The sequence below is a fragment of the Lissotriton helveticus genome, chromosome 6 (genome assembly GCF_964261635.1).
Source record: "Lissotriton helveticus chromosome 6, aLisHel1.1, whole genome shotgun sequence".
NCBI classification, from domain to species: domain Eukaryota; kingdom Metazoa; phylum Chordata; class Amphibia; order Caudata; family Salamandridae; genus Lissotriton; species Lissotriton helveticus.
Genome location: NC_136067.1, coordinates 1,211,639,131 through 1,211,661,497, shown reverse-complemented (window position 1 = coordinate 1,211,661,497; position 22,367 = coordinate 1,211,639,131). Strand labels below are relative to the sequence as shown.

At 43.6% G+C, this 22,367-nt stretch overlaps 1 protein-coding gene across 1 annotated transcript in view; it reads left to right on the top strand.

Moving 5' to 3' along the window:
* CENPW (centromere protein W) overlaps window positions 1–22,367 on the top strand; it is a 69,581-nt gene that overhangs the window by 26,796 nt on the left and 20,418 nt on the right. The window contains exon 2 of the mRNA XM_078648926.1: window positions 9,392–9,505. Coding sequence (XP_078505052.1) covers window positions 9,392–9,505 — 114 coding nt within the window. The remainder of the gene's footprint in view (window positions 1–9,391; window positions 9,506–22,367) is intronic.

Here is a 22,367-nt window from a genome sequence, read left to right as displayed (position 1 = left end):
TATTTTGCATTATCGTGCCCGATAATGCAAAACAGATGACTCGCTGTGGCTCGCGTGCACGCACCACTTCCGTGCTTAATTATATTGCAATTACCACTTTTTTCCCTTTACAGAAATGCCCAATACTAGCTATGTGTTATACTGCTAGGCTGCTTAACGTCATGGTTGCACAATGTACGTGACATCTAGTGAAGAACACTACTACTTATTCAGCCACGAAAATCATGATATTACGTTGCTTAATACCACATGTATCACAACAGTCCAGGTAAGTAGCTCACATGATATTTCTAAGTTTGAATGGGCTTTTTAGTCTCATATCCCGGGGAGATTCAAACCATTGGTGACAGTTTAAGCAGCTACGCATGCGGATCAAGCTTCAAGAGACTACACGGCAACCCCCTGCTCCTACCTCGCTCACAGATGCCTTCTTGATGCTGAAGATGTCAATGATATTTCCCTCTTTCAAGAAAGTATCTCCTTGGCCGCTTGTGAGATAGAACCAACCGGGATAGTTCCGGCACTTCAGTGAGGAAGCGCAGAGAGAGACCGCATCAGCTTCTCGCTGATCAGGAGGCACTTGGGAGACAGCATTGGCGAGCAATTGACATAAAGAAGGGACTTGTAACGAGAGCTTCTGATCGCCATCTTGGAAAGGGGCGCGTACAATAAGGTACCTGGCTCAAAATAATCTAGACACAGACACTGAATAGTCGGACCTACAAAAAAGACTCTGTGACTTCCGGGATATACAGTTAAAATTGAAATAACATTCCTGCAGATCCTGAGAAACCATCACGGTTTCTATTCTTGATATTAATGTTTAAGATGACATGGCGATATGTTGACTAAGTGTTATCCATCGTAAAAGAAATTCTGAGACCAGATTTGTTTCTTCGACTTCGAAAGTTTAATTCGGTAAAAGTTGGCTCAATATTTGTTTCCTGGCAACATTTGCATCTTTGGGTGGCGCCGATTCGGCTGCACTACGACCTAGGAACAGCATTGCGCTGCAAATTTCGTGCAGGTGACGATGTCGTTTATTGACCTAGTGTGGGTGCGGCATGCAGTATTGTTGCCGGGTGCTGCGCCTAGGAGCATAGAGAAAGGAAAAGCGCAGTTGTTTATACAACATTTTTTGGTTCACGTGTTGTCTTCAAGCGTTTTCTTTAGAAAAATGTAGGTGCTGATGAAATACTGTCAGCCCTCGAAAAACCATTATTTTTTTTGTCAAACTTGCAGGTCAAGTGACTTTAATAATGTACCTCTGATCTCGGCTGGTGTGGTTAAGGGAAGGATGCAGCTTTTGTTAAAGGGAGGCACATTACCATGATACATTAATTAATGTATCCTCACTGGCCCAATTCCCCACTCACCTACCAAAAGCATATACAATGGCTAGAAACTTTTTTTTTAGTATGATAGTGTTGCAACTTGTTCTGCTCACTGAGTTACTCACAGTGACCACAACAGTTATTGTTTACAACAAGGGGTGGTGATGGACAGAGTCTCTGAATTAAGCAGAATACTCTCACCCAGTCAAGAGATCAGGGCTAGATCCAACACCGTTTTTTAGCTCATTGCACCATCCCAGTTTCAGAACCTGACTGTATGCAAATTAGTCTGTCCCTGGCCCAGTGCATCATGGGAACAGGGCAGACCAGACTACAAAAGCCAATTCTTACACTGGGAAGGAAACAAGCTTCCGGGGACCGGTTTCTGGCATTTCAGCCGTCTTCGGCCCGGCTTGCTTGAATCCTGATGGTGCAATGAGCAAGGGACTCACATCTGAGTATACCCTTCCACGCTTAGGGTGGAAGGGTATACTCAGACATGAGTCCCTTGCTCATTGCACCATCAGGATTCAAGCAAGCCGGGCCGAAGACGGCTGCAATGCCAGAAACCGGTCCCCGGAAGCTTGTTTCCTTCCCAGTGTAAGAATTGGCTTTTGTAGTTTGGTTTGCCCTGTTCCCATCATGCACTGGGACAGGAACAGACTAATTTGCATACAGCCAGGTTCTGAAACTGGGATGGTGCAATGAGCTAAAAAACGGTGTTGGATCTAGCCCTGATCTCTTGACTGGGTGAGAGTATTCTGCTTAATTCAGAGACTCTGTCCCTCACCACCCCTTGTTGTACACAACAGTTATTGAGCACTATTTAGTTAATTAATGTGTTGTTTGTAGTTGCTGAAGCAGACACAAAGCAGAGTCCTCGTTTTCCTGGCTCACCCTTAATGCAATTATTTTTTTTTAATTGCTCCTGAGCATACGTTTCCTTTACTTTTTATTAAAAGTAAAATGCAAAATAAACAATAATGGCGGATTTTTACCACTCAAGCTAACAAAATCTCACTTCCAATTAAAAAAAAATGGAAATGTATGCTCAGCTGTAATCGTTCTCTGTATAATTTCATTAAAGGTGCATTACCGTATGCGGCTTATAGAGGGCCATTTACAACTCCAGATGGAAACCTAGTAACAGCCTGTGGGTACTGCACCCTTTTCTGGCTTTCTGGATTTTCTTCTATTACTTATGCTACTGCTGGGATCATTTTTTGACCAAAAATAAATAAAAATTATCATTTGCAATGCCAATAGCTGAAACTTTCTTTAATGCGAGACCTATTGCATTGCAAATGCTTGTTGTCTCAGTCGGGGCCTTTGCTCTTCCTTCTTGACACTAACCTCTGATTACTTTTCTTCTCGACGTCCGCCTCATTCCTGCAGTACTTGGTCTGTCTAGATATTTCTGCTCTTATACTGCGAGTCCTGGTAGGAATTGCTATCAGGATATTGCTCCCAATCCTTTTTAGGTCGAGCATACTCGGCGCGCAAGCGCTGCTTAGGAGTAACCTCTTGGAATCGGTCTGTACTTTTTAGAAAACTCGTGCATGTACTGCACTGTTTCCAAGGAGCGCTCGTGCGTGTACGGCGTTCATCTTGCAGGAGCGAGCAGCTGCGCCATCTGTTTCCAATTATCTCACCCGCGCGTTACTTGGAAACAGATGACGGTCGCGTTCACTTCTGTGGCTGCTTGTTTACATTTGCCTTGCCATCCTAAATGCTTCCAAGATTTTACAGGCTCCCATGAGCAGCAGCGCACAGGGGCCATGTGTTGGTAATTGTCGTGCATCAGACCAGCCCCGGGCGAGAGGCAGCCTTCGGCGAGCGAAAACAATGGCCCCTCTTAAACACTGGAGCATACACTTACCCGCAGGTTTCCCTGAGCCGGGTCCTCCGATGAATGAGATTTTTCCACAGAGCCTACTAATAGCGAGTTCCCTTCACTTTTGTGAGGAGCCGCGAATGCAAATCAGAAGTTCCCTGACGTTAGCCACCTATCTCCTCGTCAGTCTCCTTGTGTTTTTGTGCAGAGGGTTACAGTATGGCGTTTTCTCCATCCGAATCTATTGTTTTTTTTATTCTCAAGGAGCGCTTAAGTCAGTGTCTCTGCCCCAGCCCTACCCTGTACTGGCTTCTGTCACATATTGATCACTCCAGGGAGCCCTGAAGTCAGTGTCTCTGCCCCAGCCCTACTCTCTACTGGCTTCGGTCACATATTGTTCACGCCAGGGAGTGCTGAAGTCAGTGTTGCTGTAGAGGGGTGCTGTAGAGCTCTTCAATATAGCTTAAAAACATTGCCAAGAACGTACAAGATCCCAAAGGCGAGACCTATTGGTTATGCCAATGCTTGTTTAAAATCTTATCACGATCACTCAAATTGGAACCCCCCCCCCCCACACCCTTGAGTTGATGGAGATCCACTAATTTGTCTGTCTCACCTTCTGCTTCCTTTTAGTTCCTAGAACGGTTTTTCCCCTGCCAGATCCCTCAATCTCTTCTGTGGTTTTGAGATGTGGTTTGACTGCTCTTGATCCCGAGATATCACAGCCCACAGATGTATATGTTTCCGAAATTATCTTTGGCAATTCCTTTCAGGATACTGACTAGGAATGGCTGCCATCCTCTGGCATATAGCCAGGACTGCAGCTTGTCTTTGAATGTTACTCAAAATAATTGAGGAAGCTGTTATAAAATGTTGCATTGATTCCATTCCTAAATCGAGAGCTGGTGCAGCACTGTGGTCATTCGGTACTTGTTTTAATACGTCTGGTATTACCTCCAATGTAGTTCTGACATTGTTAGAAGTGTAAATACAGTGGAATATACTTCTCCAGCTTGCACTCCTGTACTGGTGGCAGCGTCCCAAGGGGAAGGCTCATGGTCAAACTCCTATGCTTGTTTTGCAGTGTTTTGTGAGGATATACTCCTCCTAACTGATTGATCTTGCGAGAAATCCAGAATGCAATTTCATTGCGATTTATGGGAATTTTGCCCATAGCTTTTATAGTCTGAGGACTGATGGCCTGAATGACAACCTCTGCCTATGGTTAAGGTCCTCTGAAGCTGCCCTGCCAACTGTTGTCACCAGTATGTGTTGCCTATGCAAACTACTGTTTGATTTAATAATATTACTATATCCACAGGCGGAAAATTTGCTGGAGTAGAATATGGGGTAAACTTGGCCAGTACAGGCCAGGTGGTGGTTCCATCATTACTTAGGGGACCCAGTTTGTCACTCTAGTGTGTATGTGGTAACTGGCACCGAGCCAGTTTTGGTGATCTAGTTAGGTAAAAGGGCCCTCCAGGTCATAGTATACTTAGTACTGTTGAGGTACAGCTGCAGGTGTATATGATAATACCCACTAGTGCAATTTACAGCATCAAACTATACAGTAAAAAATGTCAAAAGGCATATATTCAGCATGTGTATTTACAGCAAATGTTACTGCACCCTGGGTTGTGGGGACACCTCTGTTAAGGAGATGTTGTGTAACTTCTACCCTGTAATTTTCTCCTATTGTAACACGAGCCACTGTTTTCTGTGAACAGATTCAATCAGCATGATATCCAAAATAAAGAAACCACAGAATAGGAAAATGCCTATTAAGAGTCGAGCTTGATAAACCTACAGAAAGTAGTGGTTTCCCATTTACCTTGCTGGAGGTAACCAACATTGCAATGGATGTGTCATTATATTTGTAACAATTGTTTTAAGTCCTCAAGAACTACTAAAAAAATTCAGATTTTCGGGCCACACTAAGGTGTCAAATTATATAAACCCCTTCTCCTGAGTCCCAGTGATCGATTTCTAGCCCTCTGGCTCAAGAACGTAATCAATGCACCAAAACGAATTAGAAATCAGTTTGGTCTGCAATCCACACATAACCCACCGAGCAATACTGCGCAGTAAGGGTTTTCGGGTAAATATCAATGCCTACAAGATAAGTTCAGGGACACAGTGGGACTCCAACCCTCTTTCATTAATGATCAGCACACTCAAAATAGCATTAAGAAACTAGACGTATGAATGGTAATCACAGAGATTGAAAAAGAAATACAACTAAGCATTTAATGGCAAGTCCCTTTCTAACTATGAGCCTTTATCTGGATTTTTTTATTATCTAAACAGCAATTTTATCTTGTATTATGAAAGCAGATGCAGAATTTGCAGACACTTAAAGGGTCAAAAAGACAAAACAGTAATGCCATTCAAGAATCATCTTGATTAACATATTGATTAAAGGCACCTATACCTAAACACAATGAAAGTATGCCAGTTTAGACAGTAAGGGGACATGATAATCTGGCACATGCATCAACCGTGCCATTTGCGATTCCTTATTAGCGAAAAATGAGGATTCGCTAATAAGTAATAGCAAAAGGCTATGGATGTAGAAACCGCTTAAAAAATAGCGATTTCTAAACATTCCTCAATTGCGACTCGCAATTAAGGAATACCTCCCTATTCAATCCTATGGGCCTAGAGGCCCATCGGAATGAATGGGAAGACATTCTCAATTTGCGATTTGTCAATTAGAGAATCGCAAATTGAGAATGTAATTTCAAGGGTACCAGGGTGTCAAAAGGACACCCTGTTGCACCCCTGAAATCTGCATATGAGTACATCTTGCACACACACATGCCCCAAGGGCATGTGTTTTGTGTAAAATGAAACTTTGAAAAATGCATTTTAGTGCATTTTTCAAAGTTTTTGCAAATTACCATGAAGTTCATCTTCATGGTAATTTGCTCCCCCTATTAGCGAATCCGCTATTTTGTTTTACTTTAATGCATTGCATTTAAGGAATCTCAATTTGAGATTCCTTAAATGCAATCGCAATTTAAGTAATCACAATTTAGAGATTACTTAAATTGCGATTTTTGCATTTGGGATGATGCACTTCAAATGCAAAAATACTGGTCGCAAAGGGGCAGATTATGAGAATCTGCCCGTTTGCGACCGGTTTTTGCTTTGATGCATGTGGGCGAATGTCTGATAAGGCAGTAAGGGAACCTGATAGTATGTCAGCTTAGGCAGTAAGAAGACATAGTAACATTTCTGTGAATGTCTTGAAAACGTCACTGATCCTATGAAACAAATAAGAAAGTCTGATGATAGGCACAGAATGAAAACCGAACAGGGTGATGGGGCTGAAAAATGGAAGTAGAAGAACTTAAAATGTTGCTGCCTCAGTGCTCACAACAATGTGAGGTTGAAGGATTTGATGACACTCCGCAGAAAGTTTAGGTGGATGTTGAATGGAAGAGGGCCTTAAATACAAGTTTGCTTGTCTTTGCAGTAGGATGGGGTTGTACACAGTGTAGAAAACGGAAGAATGTTTCAGTAGAAAAAAAAGAGCAGCAGGTCAATTTTTGTCGGCAGTACTTTGGAGTTCTCCCATGAGACAGTGTTGATTCCATACCCTGCCCTAGACAGACTTTTTCTTTGTCCGTGTAAAAGTTAATGGTTTTCATCAAATAAGGCAGAGCAAAAATCTGTGGAATGGCAGATCTTACTAAGGAGGAGGATGTTGGATATTGATCTGAAGCAGGATGGGTCTGCAGGGTTCAATGATGTGTAATGTCGTCAGGACCCTGGGTAATTTGCCAGACAACAGAAAGCTGTGGAATATGACTCTGACAGGGAGTCTGCGGAGGTGGGGGAAGTATTTTCCTGAAGATTTGTGGAGGACAATAAGCTGCCTCGGAACCTTGAACGTCATTGGCATTGGTGCATTATTTTAAATGCTTGGGGTGAGTAAATATGAGGAAAGGAATCTTGTGTGCAGGCTGGAATGACGAGTCTTTATTGGTGCACCCTGAGGTAGTCCTTTTTGAGGGGCATATCCTGGTGGTAGCTGTCCAATAGTTTACAGATTAAGTGAGCTACCTTAGTGTTGTTGTTTCCTTGTGAGTGGATGATGCTTGTAGAGTGCAATCTTTATTACAAAATTTGGCAATACATTTTTACAGATTCTGTTGATTGATGTTTTGCTTTGCTGATGGAAGGTGTGCTGTTGTGCGATTATTGGTAAAGTGCCTGAACCGCTGAGCAAATTGTTCTCAGTGTTTAGGAAGAACAACAATGGAGGAAAAAAAACAGTAGTTTGATTGTCTTGACGCACACGGGAAGGTTCGGATTGATTCGAAAGAACGCATTCTCTTGGTAGACTTGGGTGGAGGATTCCTGTTCTGTTTATATAAATTTGATATGTGAAAAGTGACATCTGACAACAAGCTCACTTCTGTTCACCACCGCAGAGGAAGAAGCTAGGTGAAAGGTGGGAATATGCAAGAAGGAGAGCAAGATATGAATTCATACGGAATGGGTAGAAGAGAGGTAAGCAACAAAGGGGAGCCAGAGAAGATCGGACTTGATCTTTAACCCAAACCTTCTCCACTTGGTGATTAAGGTTTTGACTGTCTGGAAACTGTTGAACATTGCATATGAACGTCGCCCCTACCATTATTAGGTCTTGCCTACCAGACAGTGCAAGCAGTCTTACTGAAAAAGACCTGTTGTGACCTTACCAAGAACTTACAGTGGGCTTACTGCCTACCCACTTTTAACCACAGGTTCGCTTTATTGTCACACTCATTTTCTTGTTTCATATTCAATGGCTTGCCTTGTTCATCCTTTGCTTGTCCCTCCCTGGAGCATAGCTTTTTTACCACCCTTTGTCTTTGCTAAGTTGTATCCTTCTGGTGCTCACTTTATGGGAATCACTTTTCATTTTTGCTATCCAGCTCTACCCCATGTGCTTCTCCCCTGTTAAATATCTGCCCTGCGCACTTTTCTAGTCTCCCTCCTTTTGTAAGATTTTTTTTCTGTGCTTCTCCCTGCAGCCAAATTCCCCACCCTTGCTCAGTGTTGCTTTCTCATTCATGTCCCTCCACTGATGTGTTTCTCTCCCTCGTGTGCTGTCTTCCCCCGACCATTCCTCAAAGCTTCCCCTTCTACCTATAGGGGAGGGCTATTGGCTTTTCCACAGTTTTTTTTCGCCCATGGACACAAAGACTCCCAAATAGTTTGCAGCTACACCTGTGAAGTTATGGGTGTCTGTGTACAAGCATCTCTCCCATACAGGTGATATGTCTCTTTGGAGAGAAGTGGAGGCTGCATTTGTTTTTTGGAATAGATCTAAAGACATACCATAACTCACCTGGCGGACTGCTGGAGGATCTGCATCAAAGAAAAGGAGTACAGAATAATTGTTACAGAATGTCACCTGTACAGTGTCTTGGTTACTCACTCTGTAGGGAGTGACCTCCTACACTTCACTTTTTATTTCAAACGCACTCTGAACTGTTTATTGACGTTAATTCATATCACATCACATATGCTTTTTAACAAATAGATATTGTCCCTCTGTTTCTGGCTCAACATTTCTAGTAAGGTAGGAACAGGAGTTCAGTATCCAGTTGGTGTTGCTTTACAAATATGAAGACGATAACTGAAGGCGCTGATTGTAGTGCTTAGTGATAATGTTATGAGAGCAGTCCAGACACACGATTCGCATAACCAAGGAGCTACATAGTAGCACTTGTCTCATTAGCATTCTATGTCCGATGCCGTAAGAGGCCAGTTGAATGTGAACTTGTGTTTAAACTTACAATAAATATGGGTAGGATCAACCCTTTACCTACTTTGTATATGGTTCTGTTCTAAGATGGTAGTGTTTCAATTGACTGAATTCATATGCAAAAATGTTGCACAAATCTTTTGTTATTGTTATTGATCGTCCTGTTGAATATGCAATTGTCCTATGAAGAGCACCTCATTAGCAGATACCATCTAAAGACAGTTTTACAGCTGAAATAAAGGACAGTTCAGCAGTGTTACATAGTGTACAAAGAGTGCCCTGCTATCTGTGTTGCTGACATCCATAGAGCTCGACTACTGATGGTTTTAAAAATTACAATGGAATTGAACATGAAACCATTTTGGTGTATATTTTCTCACTTCTTGTGTCACCTCAGAAAAACCTTGAGTTGTGCTGTAGGTATTCTTTTTTCATTAACTGCCTTTACACTTTTTTTTAAAGGTCCATATGAATCTTCTTATGTTTCTCCATCGGTTAGCAGAGGAATCTAGAGTAAAAGCATTTGAGAAAAAGTCCCTCACCATCAAACCTGAGCATATTTTTGCAGTAGTAAAGGTAAAAATATATTAAACTTTATACGTTTCTCAAAATGTTATTATTATATGTGCGCAGGTCACTCAAGGTTGCACTTTGAACAACCAACATTCATTAACTATACAGTTTATTGTCCTCATCTCCGCCTGAAGTAAATTCATTGTGGTAGGAACTCTGTGAAGTTTAAGATTAGGTAATTGCAATGTCTGAGGCAGTATATGGGAACATTTACTGGCCTTCGGAGGGCTTTGACAGTGCTGCTACCCACCCACAGACATCTGACTAACCGAATGGAGTTGGCTTGCCCAACAGTACACTGCCTCCATCATGAATTCTGTCCCCTCACAGGCAACCGAGCCATGTCCTTACCACATCTTCAACCTAGGTGAAGCCAGAATCAGCCACACACTCACCACCTATTTCTACATCTCAGTTATCAGAGCCACCCTCCCTGAGGAGTGGAAAGACGCAGAAGTCCATGCCCTACTAATCAAACCATTGGCAGAACCCATTAAACTCAACAACTACTAACCTATCTCCCTGCTCTTGTTCCCGGCCAAAGTATTAGAAAAAGCCATAAATCAACAATAACTCCTCATATCAGCATCGCCAAAACCCATGGACTCAACATCATATCCTGTGCCGAGAACACATAACTCATCCTCTCCGAAGACACCACCAACACCAACTTTCACAGCTGCATAACAGACGTCACCTTCTGGATGAAGGACAACTGCTTGAAGCTCAACACGTACAGAACAGAAGTACTGATTTTCAGGAAAAAAAGCTTCCCATTGGATGCATCCTTTTGGCCCTTAGTACTCAGACCTACTCCTACTCCCACAGACCACGCTGGGAACCTAGGGCCAGATGTATTAAGAAACCGTTGTACGATTCCCTAATTGCAAATCCTTGCGATTTGCAATTAGGAAATTGCAAAATGGCATGTATGAAAGTGTGTTGAACACTTTCTGCGATTCCCAGTGGGTCGGAAATGATCTTCCTCATGAACATTAATGAGGTAGGTTGCAAATTAAGACCCATTATGATTTTGAAAATTCACAAGGATGATGGCCTGCTGAGGTTAGCAGACCACAATGTCTGTGATTGCTTTTAAATAAAGCAGTCTTTTTTGGGGGGAAAGCAGCCTGTTTTCCTTAAAGGAAAATGGGCTGCCTTACAAAAAGAAAAATGAAAAGATTTCCTTTAATTTTTAAAGAGCAGGGAGTTGTCTATGGTCGCTTGATAAATGTGGCCCTTAGTCATCTTTCTGGAAAACAAGCTAACCATCCTCCTCCGCTGTATGCTTTTTAAGATATTCAAATGGCTACCTAAAAGCTCAAGACGTACCATCATCCAGACCCTCATCTACAGCTGACTGGACTCTGGCAGCACACTACGCAGGTATCACAGCTAACCTCTGACGACTACAGACCATAAGAAATGCTGCAACCGGACTTGACCTGGATTGCTCTAGACAAACCTGTATTAACCCCTACCTCTGGGAACTCCACTGACTCAGACCCACCTACCTGAATCTCTGCTTGAACTTCCATCAGCCCACCAGACACCTCTGGGAGTGGTACAGTGCATTAAGTCCTGTGGGTCCAGAATGGGAATCCCATTGCTGGCTGGAGGAACATGTAGAGTTAGAAGATATCCTGAACTGATTTGTGGATTGCCGCTTCTCTGAGAGCTGGTGGGACACATACTGGAGGAAGGAAGAGCCGGCGTTGTCAGTATACTTCAAAAGGGACTCTTTGATTCTGAAAGAAGTCTCTGTTTATAGGGGGACTGTGCACATCTCGGGAAGGAGATGGGGCTGATAAGGGATTCTCAAAAAATAGGTTTGGAGTCAGTTGGTACCCTTTTCATGTGCATATTACTGAGGCTGATATACAAGTGTGAACCTTTGGTGCCTCCCTTCTTTTGTATCTGGGATTATCCTGATTGAAGAATGTCCTGCTGTAATAGACAGCTCTCTGGAGGAAAAACAGAACTGAGAAGTGTGCACCTCAACATTGTCGACTCCCAGAATCTGCACTTAAAAGACACACACTCCAAGTCACATTGGTGTCTGGAAATGGATGATAAAAAGGGGAGCTTGAGAATCCCAATTTGTCCAACTGAAGCTGTACATGAACATGGAGAAGCACAGTACGGGTTCTGCCTGTTGTGACCAAGACTGGTGAATATTGGTCTGCCAGTCTCCCAATAATACAACACTAAAGCAATTCCCCCACTAAATTTTTCAAATTCCGAGAATCATCCTAAATAATTTATCCCACAGACAGATAATTTAGATTTTGTTTATTATAAAAAAATTATATATCATAAAATACATTTTTCTTTTTCTTTTTTATATAAATATCACATATGTATATTCAAAACATTGAAAATAAATACATAAATGTCATACATTAAATGAGAAAGAGCCCTATGAACATGATGAAGAACCACACATGAGCTGTACATGTCCCCATGGTAGCAAACATATAAATCCAAAAAGAAACAATATAGTCATACTGAAGTACTGGGTTTTTAAGAACCCAGCGGTGCCAGGGAACACACCCTAAGACTTCGAGTCCTTCCTGTCCCAGACTACAGAAACACAGAGTCTTCTTGGTGAAGTCAAAGATCGAATTTATTGGCTGCAGCCAGTAACCGGTATCCTAGAAGTACAACACGGTGTATGTTCTCTGGAGACTGCTCAACTTACAAATCCAGCCATCCCTTTTTATACAAAATATTATGCTTTAGGCAAACATTCCTTGTTTTAAAGTTGACCATTCACATATTTTCACAACAAAGAAAAAGCAGAATCATGATGACAAGCCCATTTTTCGGTTTGCCCAGCCCACAAACAATTTCCCGGCAAGGCCCAACACTTTCCATCAGATATTGGACGGACCCCTAATAAAATCGGGCACCTCCTCATCGTAAAGTAGGTCATAAAGCAAGAAACAGAGACAGGTGTGTGTAAGATTAGGCATAGTTGTGTGCGATGAAGGGTTTATGGCATGCGGCACCTTGATCCTAATCTCGGTGGGCCACTGGGAAAGGAACCGGCCGAACAGGTTTGGCTTCAGGCAGTGGAGTCAGCTTGCCCATGTAACACAAAAGTCAGCTAAAGGTGTACGTGTCCCAAAAGACTTATTTCGGCCTTAGTCATCGGCCTATGTGAGGGCAACCACAAAATGGCTGCCATGCACAAAATGGAACCTGAGGGTTCAGGACTGAATCCCTGATTTCGGGGTGACCTCGCCACTCAAATACGCCGAAAATGCTTGTATATAGTGTACTCGTCATTCTCGGTCTGCTGATACCAAAATCGTCATGATACGACGATGTTTATGATACGGGTCCAGAATTTTCAGTACTACAGACCCTCCTTTTGCCCGTACATAGGCAATCAACCTACACTCACGCTAATCTGAGTCCAGGTCTATATTCATAAACTCATTGAGATGTTGCTGTAGCATCATCCTATTACTTAGTTCGTCCCTCGATACAGGTTTCCTTACACATGATGTAGCACAGAGGCCACACATTGCAGGAGCACACTGTACGCTCAGACAGAACAGGAAAAGAATGACTAAGGTCATCCCAATGACCATCAGAATCTTCCATCCCCAGGCGGATAACAGTTCCCAGACACACCCCATCAATGACCAATCTCCTTTATCCACATGAATAGATTCAGAGATCTTATGTAGTTTGGAAATGGCCTGGTACACTGTCGGAGCGTTATCTGGAATGAAAATACAGCAACTTGATTGGATCACTTTACATACCCCACCTCGGTCTGCAAGTATGACATCTAACGCAACTCTGTTCTGAAGAGTCATAAGACGATCCGACTGGAGCTCAGCAGTCAAGTTACTAAGGGCACCGGCAGTTTCAACTACGGTGGATTCAACCACCCTCGTTAATTGCCTTATGTTCCTGCTGTTAACCATGGATCCCCAAAACGGCAGAAAACCCTTCAAGAAGTCTCCCAATTCTTGTCCTGCAGTGTCTTCTTTAATGAAGACACCTCTAACTATCCTTGTCTTGTGGTAATCTGCCGCAGCTGTGTAGGTGGGTGGCAACAGGAACGAAACAAAACATGTGCCCGAGAAGTCAGGGGGCAACCATGTGTAGGCTCTATCATGACAGATGAAATGGGTACCCTTAGCTGCTAGGAACGAAGGGGAAGTCTGAGACGCAAAGACATATGTCTCCGTGCAGATACTCTTTCCTAACTGAGCTCTGGGATTCTTGCCATTACCTTGCAGACATAGGTGACCCTGATGGGGTACAATCCAAATCGGGGAGGATCTCTTTGCTCGCTGGTTCTCACTCAGAGTAACTCCATATCCGGTCACGTTCCATCCAATATATGCTAGTGTCTCATCTCTCGGGATAGTCTCATAGGAAGTAGCTTCTCTAATCATATCTACTATACCCTTAACTAGAGCACTATTCTTTGGATTATCTTTTATAGAACGTAGGGGGTGGACTTCATGAGCATAGATGAATATCCTTCTGTATGCCCACACAGAACCATTATGGCTGAAAGGCAGGACCAGATAAGGGATACCTTTATCAGTAGTATGAGGCATAAGACCACACACCCAACAGTTAGTCATGTTCACTACTAATTGGTGTTGGTGCAAAAGCTGAACGAAGGAGTTATTGATAAACTCTAATCTCCTAACGGACTCATGTTCAGGTAAAGGGTGAAAAGAATGTGAGGAAACAGTAGAAGGAGGCATGGGCTGTATAGTGGGTGCAAATGTCACTCGAAAATAAAATAAAACATATCCTAATAAAAACATCATTACACTAAGCGACATAAAAATGTATAACATTAAAAAGCGTTTCTTGGTCATCATTATACACATTTTGGCTTTAAAGTTCATCTCTTTGGCAGGTCTCTCCATCTCGAAAAACTCCATCCTCTAACCTTGCTGCTCGCGGAGGTAGGGTGTTCCGTGCTAAGGAATGCGCCTGTCAGTCCAAGGGAAACGCCCAAGAACCAACCAGAACCGTCGACCTTGTGTCTTCGGCTTGCACTCCAAAGACTTGTCGCCCGCAACCCTACAGCTGAACCCGGATGGTGGTTCGAAAAACAAAAGTAAAAAAGTTTCTCAGATGAGAGAGCTGCACTTTCAAAAATAGCAAAGAAAAGGAATTTATTTGTCCATAGTTCTCGGCCTCAGATTATAACGGCTTTTCCCAGGTACTGTCAGGTCTTGAAACAAGAGGTCAGGCTTGGTAGTGTCCAATCGAATTGACGGTGGCACAGCTTCTTGCAGAAGATTGTCACTTTCACGTTCAGAAATTGTTCCTTTTACACGTGCAACGCTGAAAGGCAGAAAACGAGGCACAGTCTCAGTCTCAGGGTCAGCAATACCCTCCTGGACCCACCGGTCGTACGGCAGAGGCAAAGGGACCCTCTTACAGTGTACGCCGTGGATCCAGTTCCTTTTGCCTTCCACTCGCACGGCAGAACTCGTTGACAAAAGGACTAGGTGGGGGCCGGTCCAGCGGGGCTGATCATTCTTTGTCCGCTGGAAATTTTTAACCAAGACCCACGAACCAGGATCGATGGGGTGTCCTGGAGCTTCAGAGACCTGAGGCAGAGTATCGTGAACCTGTTGGTGTAAAACACGCAATTTAGCTGTCAAATCATACAAATAATCAAGCAATACAGGGTGTTCAATCTCACTGAATTTTGTCGGCCTAGGTACTCCCCATATGTTGGCCGGGCGGCCGAACACAATTTCGTAAGGACTAAGTCCCACTCGTGAATGCACAGTCATTCTTGTCGATAGAAATGCTAATGGTAAAGCATCGGGCCATTTAAGGCCAGAGCTTGCTTGTATCTTGGCGAGTTTAAGTTTTAGAGTGCCATTGTAGCACTCTACTAGTCCAGCTGATTGGGGGTGATTTGCAGCGTGAAATTTTTGCTGGATTCCTAGCCCTTCACATACTTTCTTCATCACTCAACCCACAAATTCACTCCCATTATCACTCCAGACCATTCTCGGCAAGCCAAATCCAGGGAAAAATTCTTTGACAAGGGCTGTAGCTGTGGATAGGGCAGTATTGTCTTTCAGGGGATATGCTTCTACCCATCTTGAAAAGGCACAAACAACAACGAGTACGTATTTCAAATTGTTGCACCTTTCCATGTGGATGACATCCAGCTGCAAAGCCTCGAACGGATACATTGGAGGCGCAAAATGACCAGCTGGAGTTGGAGTTCCCCTACCGGGATTGTATTTCAAGCACACCATGCAATTCTTGACCACATTCTCTGCACACTTAGGAATTCTAGCATTTTGCCATACTGGAGCCAACAACTTACAAATCCCTTTCACACTGATGTGAGCCATTCCATGGGCCATTGTAACCACTGAAAGCACATATGCATCGGGTAACAACCATCGCTGATGTTCTGACAATTCAACCCAACAACCGTTTGCATCCAATTTACCCGTACTCTCTCTCCACACACTCAACTCTTTCTCTGTAGCTTCAGCTTGAATAGACTTCACACTCTCTATCGTATCTTCACACATTCCAATGTCACCAACCCATCTTGCAGGGCCTGCAACATACATTCGACTCATCACATCCCTCGCTGTTTCTTTTGCGATTTCATCAGCAAACGCATTACCACGACCAACATCATCAGTAACCTTCTTATGTGCACTGCATTTCACAATCGCGACTTGCAACGGCAAGGTAAGTGACTGACTCAAGGAGCTCATTCACCAACTGATCATGCTGTATCTTGGCTCCATGCGAAGTCAAAAACCCACGTTCTTTCCACAATCGTCCAAAACTATGGGCCACACCAAATGCATACTGGCTGTCAGTATATATGGTCACTTTCATTCCTTTTGATAACACACACGCTCTTGTAAGTGCAGTCAACTCTGCTGCTTGAGCTGAATTATGTGCGATACGTGCAGCTTTAACAATCGTATGCAAAGTCGTAACAGCATATGCCGCAGTCGTATCACCATTCGGAAGCTTGAAGCATGAACTATCCACCCATAAGGTACCATCACCCTTCGCAAGAGGAGTGTCTTTGAGATCTACTCTCCCTTTAGTTTCTTCCTCTGTCTTAAGAAAGCAATCATGCTGTTCAGAAACCTCTGTTTCTGCTACGATCGGCAACAACGTAGCTGGATTCAACGTGTTGCATCCTTTTATGTGCACATGACCCGCTAAAAGTGTCAACTCGTAACCTGACAAGCGAGCACTAGTTAAGTGCTGCGTCTTGGTCCTGTTTAACAAAATGTCCACTGCAGGTGGAACCATTACAATCAACATATTATTCATCACTAAACCAGCAGACTGCCGAACAGAAACAGCTGCTGCCGCTGTGGCTCTCAAGCAACTCGGCAACGCTCTAGCTACCGGATCCAAAGTCGATAAAAAATACGCACATGGACGTTGCTTGTCCCCAAAAGACTGTGTCAACACTGACAATGCACAACCTTCTTTCTCATGGACATACAGTGTAAAAGGCTTACTGTAGTCGGGGGTACCCAACACAGGAGCCGAACACAATGCATCACGCAATTTGGAAAAACTTTTCTGACAATCTTCAGACCATGGAAGGGGATTCGGTGTATCTTTACAAGTCAATGCCACCAAAGGTTTGGCCAGCAAAGAAAAATTCGGTATCCATTGTCTGCAATATGACGTAATACCCAAGAAAGCGCGCACTTCTCTCTGTGTCATTGGCACACTCAATTTTGCAATTGCCTGAATTCTTTCTAGGGTCATTTTCCTTATCTCCTTCGATAAGAGATAACCTAAGTAGGTCACTTCTTGTCGACAATATTGCAATTTCGAAAGGCACACCTTGTGATGCAAATCGGACAAATGACGCAACAATGACAATGTTGCTTCTTTACAAATCTCCTCAGTATCTGCAGAAACTAGCAAATCATCAACGTACTGAATAAGGGTAGCGCCATCAGGTAAAACAATCGTATCAAGCTGTGTTTTTAAAGCCTGACTATATATCGATGGACTTTCACAGTAGCCCTGAGGAGCGCGTTTGAACCGGAAGCTTCGACCTCCTAAACTGAAGCCGAAAATATCCCTACTCTCCTCGGCAATCGGGATGCTGGAGAAAGCATTCTTCAAGTCAGTCACCGAGAACCAAGTTGTGGAAGCTGGAATCATAGTCAATAGGGCAGTGATATCAGGAACGACTGGAAATTGTGGCACAATGATTTTGTTCACCTTTCTAAGATCAATCACAAACCTGTAAACAGGTGGCTGAGAAGGGTCAGTACGCTTCAAAACAGGCAAAACCGGACTATTGCAAACGTTGCCTCTTGTCTCCTCAATTACATCTTTTTTAATCAAATCATAAAGGATCGCTAGCAATGCTTTTTCATCTTCACAAGAGATCATATATTGGGGAATGCGTGGCATTTTAACATTGGCTTTCAATGTCACAACATATGGGGGTATTTCCAGAAGACCCACATCATTAGGACCAGTAGCCCAAAGAATATCAGGAAGAAACGACAATTCTGTCGGGAGTTTGTCCTTCGACAAATACATTGGGGAGACCACTTTCTTACCTAGTATAAGTTGTACTCCTGAAGGAGAACAATACAATGTTGCATACAACCTTTTCAACAGATCCAATCCTAACAAGTGCTCACCACAACCTGTTGTCAGAATAAGGGGTGCTTCGAATTCACAAGGTCCAACAGAAAGTGACATAGTACTAGAAATCGGGTTCCTAACCGGGGTGCCAGAAAAACCTACTGAAACATTAGTTTCGCCAGACAAAGGTGCGCCAGGGAGTTTAGAGTGCATAATGGAACTCTTCGTAGCACCAGTATCCAACAGAAAAGGCTCTGACACACCTGAGGTAATCACCTCAACATAAGGTCCACTCTTATCTACTGGAACTGAAACAACTCCCTCTCTTTGTCCATGGCTGTCCTAGCAATCATTACCTTCCATATTCCCATCTTCTGCATAGTAGTCATCAGCATAGTACTGAGCCGTCCTACCAGACGTGTTATTCTGCTGATCAAAACTATTCATTGAATTCTGTGGCGGAAAAGAACACGCGTTCTGGGGGAAATTTCCACGTCCTCTACCTCTAGGAGCTGGTTGAACACCTCGGCCTCTTGCACCAGAGGCACCATTCATACGCTGTAACAAAATAGGGCAACTGTACTTGAAATGACCCTCTTCTTTACAATGTGAACACTGATTGGGGCCTACAGGGAAACGTTGTTGAGGATATTCGGTCCTGTGCGAGTTTCTCTGAAACTGCTGAGGCTGCTGATAATCACGCTGGTTACTACGAGGCGGATACGCCTGCTGTAAAAGAACCTTCGTTTTCAGCTCTTTAGTTTTCTTGTCTGCTCTATCTTTTTCATCCTTATCTCTATTTTCATAATACTGCGCCGTAGCCAATATCTGTGCTGAAGAGGAAACGGCCCAAGAACTCTCTGAATCTTTCAATTTCTTACACAACTCAGGAAGCAAATTATGTACGAACTTGTCAACGAACAGCCGTTGACCACCTTCTGTACTCATATCTTGACCACTGTGGTCAATAAACGTGTCTTCAAACCTAGTGAAGAAATCAGACACGGTTTCCTCTTTCTTCTGCTTACATGCAGACAATTTGTCCCAATTCACTCGCATAGCAGGCATTAAGGTCTTCATGTAAGTAACGATCTTGCCAGGAAGTTCTGCAACTAAGGGCTCAGGTTTAGCACCACCAACTTGTCGGCCAGCTGCAGCAGCAATATTAACCCAGGTATCACCTAACTCCTGCGCATGATCCGTGTGACGAATCAAACCCCATAAAGGCTGTGGAACAACATTTCCCAACAACATGTCTATGTCAGCTAGATTCATAATACATGAGTCTGTGACAACTCCTTATAATACCCTGCTGGATTCTTACGGGGGTCAGGCAAAGTCTGCTTAAGGGCCAAAACTTCAGCTCGCTTCCATGGGACATGTACCCAAACACGCTGAAAATGAGCCGGTATGGCATCAATGTTATTAGCGACATCGGCCTGAACTGTTTCCTTCCAAACCGGAGGAACTTCTCTCATGGGATATTGTCTCGCTTTCCTTTTAACGGAGGAATCCTGCTCAAACAATGACCGAGAAACACCCTCACTCCTAAACGACAACAATGTCGCAACTGCTTTTTCAACATCGGAACCCACAATTGTGCCTTTTGCAAACTCGAACCGTACACGACATAAATCAGGCGGATTGCATTCTAAATCATTTTCCTCCAATTCCTCACAAAGAAAAGCACACATTTTTTCAAAAACATATCTCTGCTTTGATGCTTCCCACTGATGGAAGACATCCATAACAGAATCCAGCTCATATCTTGCGGGGTCTGTAACCCATTTATGTGCCAAATAATTCAATGTTTCCCGCTCTCTAGAGTCGGGCAGTTGACTACGCAGCTGTTTGTGTGTTGAAACAGGGGTCATACTTGTTGCCCCAAAAAGAGGATATAAAAGACTAGCAACTGTATCAGTCATTCTCTGTCGAACAGAAGGAGAAGTCGCCAAAAGAACAGGAGGAAAAGCAGAGTGAGGCAAGGCAGATGCAGATGCAGACGCAGAGGAAGTAATAGGAGGAACATCAGAAGAGGTAGTCGATGCAGTAGGCAAAGTCGTAAGAAGTACAGGGGGAGCAGGTAGCAAAGTCGGCGGCCCTTGAGGAGGCTGAGCCGTAGCAGTAGGAGCCAACTGAAGAGGAGCTGGCGGTTGTGGAAGAACCTGAGGCAAAACAACCGGAGGTTGTACAACTAAAGGTTGCAGAGGTGCAGTAGCACTCTGCGCATAGGGGGGTGGCGAACTTAATAAGTGAGACATTAAAGGATCTTTCTCAAGTTCCTTTGCTGCATCTTGCTGGAGAGGCGACAAAACTGGATAGCATTTATCGATCGCCATTTTACGTTGCCTGTGCAACTGCTCACTCGCTTGCTCTTCTTCGTTATCTTTATACTGCATAGCAGCTTGCATTATCGAGATACCCTTTTCTCTTTTATTTTTTTTTCTTAATTTAATTTCTTTCTGTTTGGCTTCCTTTCGCCATAGGCGGAAAGAGTCAAACATCCCCGGCCGGGCTTTCTTCTTAAAAAGTCTAACCTCTAGATTATCTAATATCTCTGTGTCAAAACTACTGTATTGGGGCCACTTTAGAACACCATCCTTCCTTGTGTATCGGATCCATACTTCATTATATGTGATGGGGCCTATGCCATGCTTCACATAAAGCTCATAGGTTGGAGTTCCAATCGGAGGAACCGGACACGAGTCCTCCAATCGGGAATCCCTATTACAACCAAGACAAAATTTTTTTTCCAAGTCTGCTAAGACCAGGCATCTTCGCTCTCTAGTCTAGCTTCAAACTTCAAAGGATTATCGAATACGATAGTCTCGTGAATACACGAGTCCCTCGGCTTTGGTACTTGCAAGTTCCCAATCAAAGATCCCAAGGGGATACCCAAACTAAGAACCAAACTAAGGACTGGGAGACGCTCCACTCATACTTAACTGAGGTATCGATGACGTCACCAGAAGACTCGTCTGTCGTTTCGCTCTACAAATCATCAAAGGGTCCAAGACAGGGCGATAGTCAGGGCAGCAGTCCTTCGTAGCCGTCGGGAAGCGGGGAACCTCGCAGCAAAGACTTTCGGACCACGAACGACATACAGGGGTCGATGAAGTGGTTGGCCTTCCTCCAGAATTTCACACGATGCTCCTCACGAACCTCTGGCTTTGACCGGTACCGCTGAAATCGCCCCACGTTGGGCGTCAACTGAAGTACTGGGGTTTAAGAACCCAGCGGTGCCAGGGAACACACCCTAAGACTTCGAGTCCTTCCTGTCCCAGACTACAGAAACACAGAGTCTTCTTGGTGAAGTCAAAGATCGAATTTATTGGCTGCAGCCAGTAACAGGTATCCTAGAAGTACAACACGGAGTATGTTCTCCGGAGACTGCTCAACTTACAAATCCAGCCATCCCTTTTTATACAAAATATTATGCTTTAGGCAAACATTCCTTATTTTACAGTTGACCATTCACATATTTTCACAACAAAGAAAAAGCAGAATCATGATGACAAGCCCATTTTTCAGTTTGCCCAGCCCACAAACAATTTCCCGGCAAGGCCCAACACTTTCCATCAGATATCGGACGGACCCCTAATAAAATCGGGCACCTCCTCATCGTAAAGTAGGTCATAAAGCAAGAAACAGAGACAGAAGATTAGGCATAGTTGTGTGCGATGAAGGGTTTATGGCATGTGGCACCTTGATCCTAATCTCGGTCGGCCACTGGGAAAGGAACCGGCCGAACAGGTTTGGCTTCGGGCAGTGGAGTCAGCTTGCCCAGGTCACACAAAAGTCAGCTAAAGGTGTACGTGTCCCAAAAGTCTTATTTCGGCCTTAGTCATCGGCCTATGTGAGGGCAACCACAAAATGGCTACCATGCACAAAATGGAACCCGAGGGTTCAGGACGGAATCCCTGATTTCAGGGTGACCTCGCCACTCTAATACGCCGAAAATGCTTGTATGTAGTGTACTCGCCATTCTCGGTCTGCTGATACCAAAATCGTCATGATACGACGATGTTTATGACACGGGTCCAGAATTTTCAGTACTACAATACGCTAAACTACAACGAAGAAACATGCATATAAAATAACATACAATGTACAGAATTGAAAAATATATATATACGTCACAATGTACAAACACAGAACAAATGCGCGTTTCGGAAGTACCATGTACTTAAACATCCTTCATCAGGGCGCTGAATTCATATTTTAATCCGTGGTCAACCATCTTTAAATAATGCAC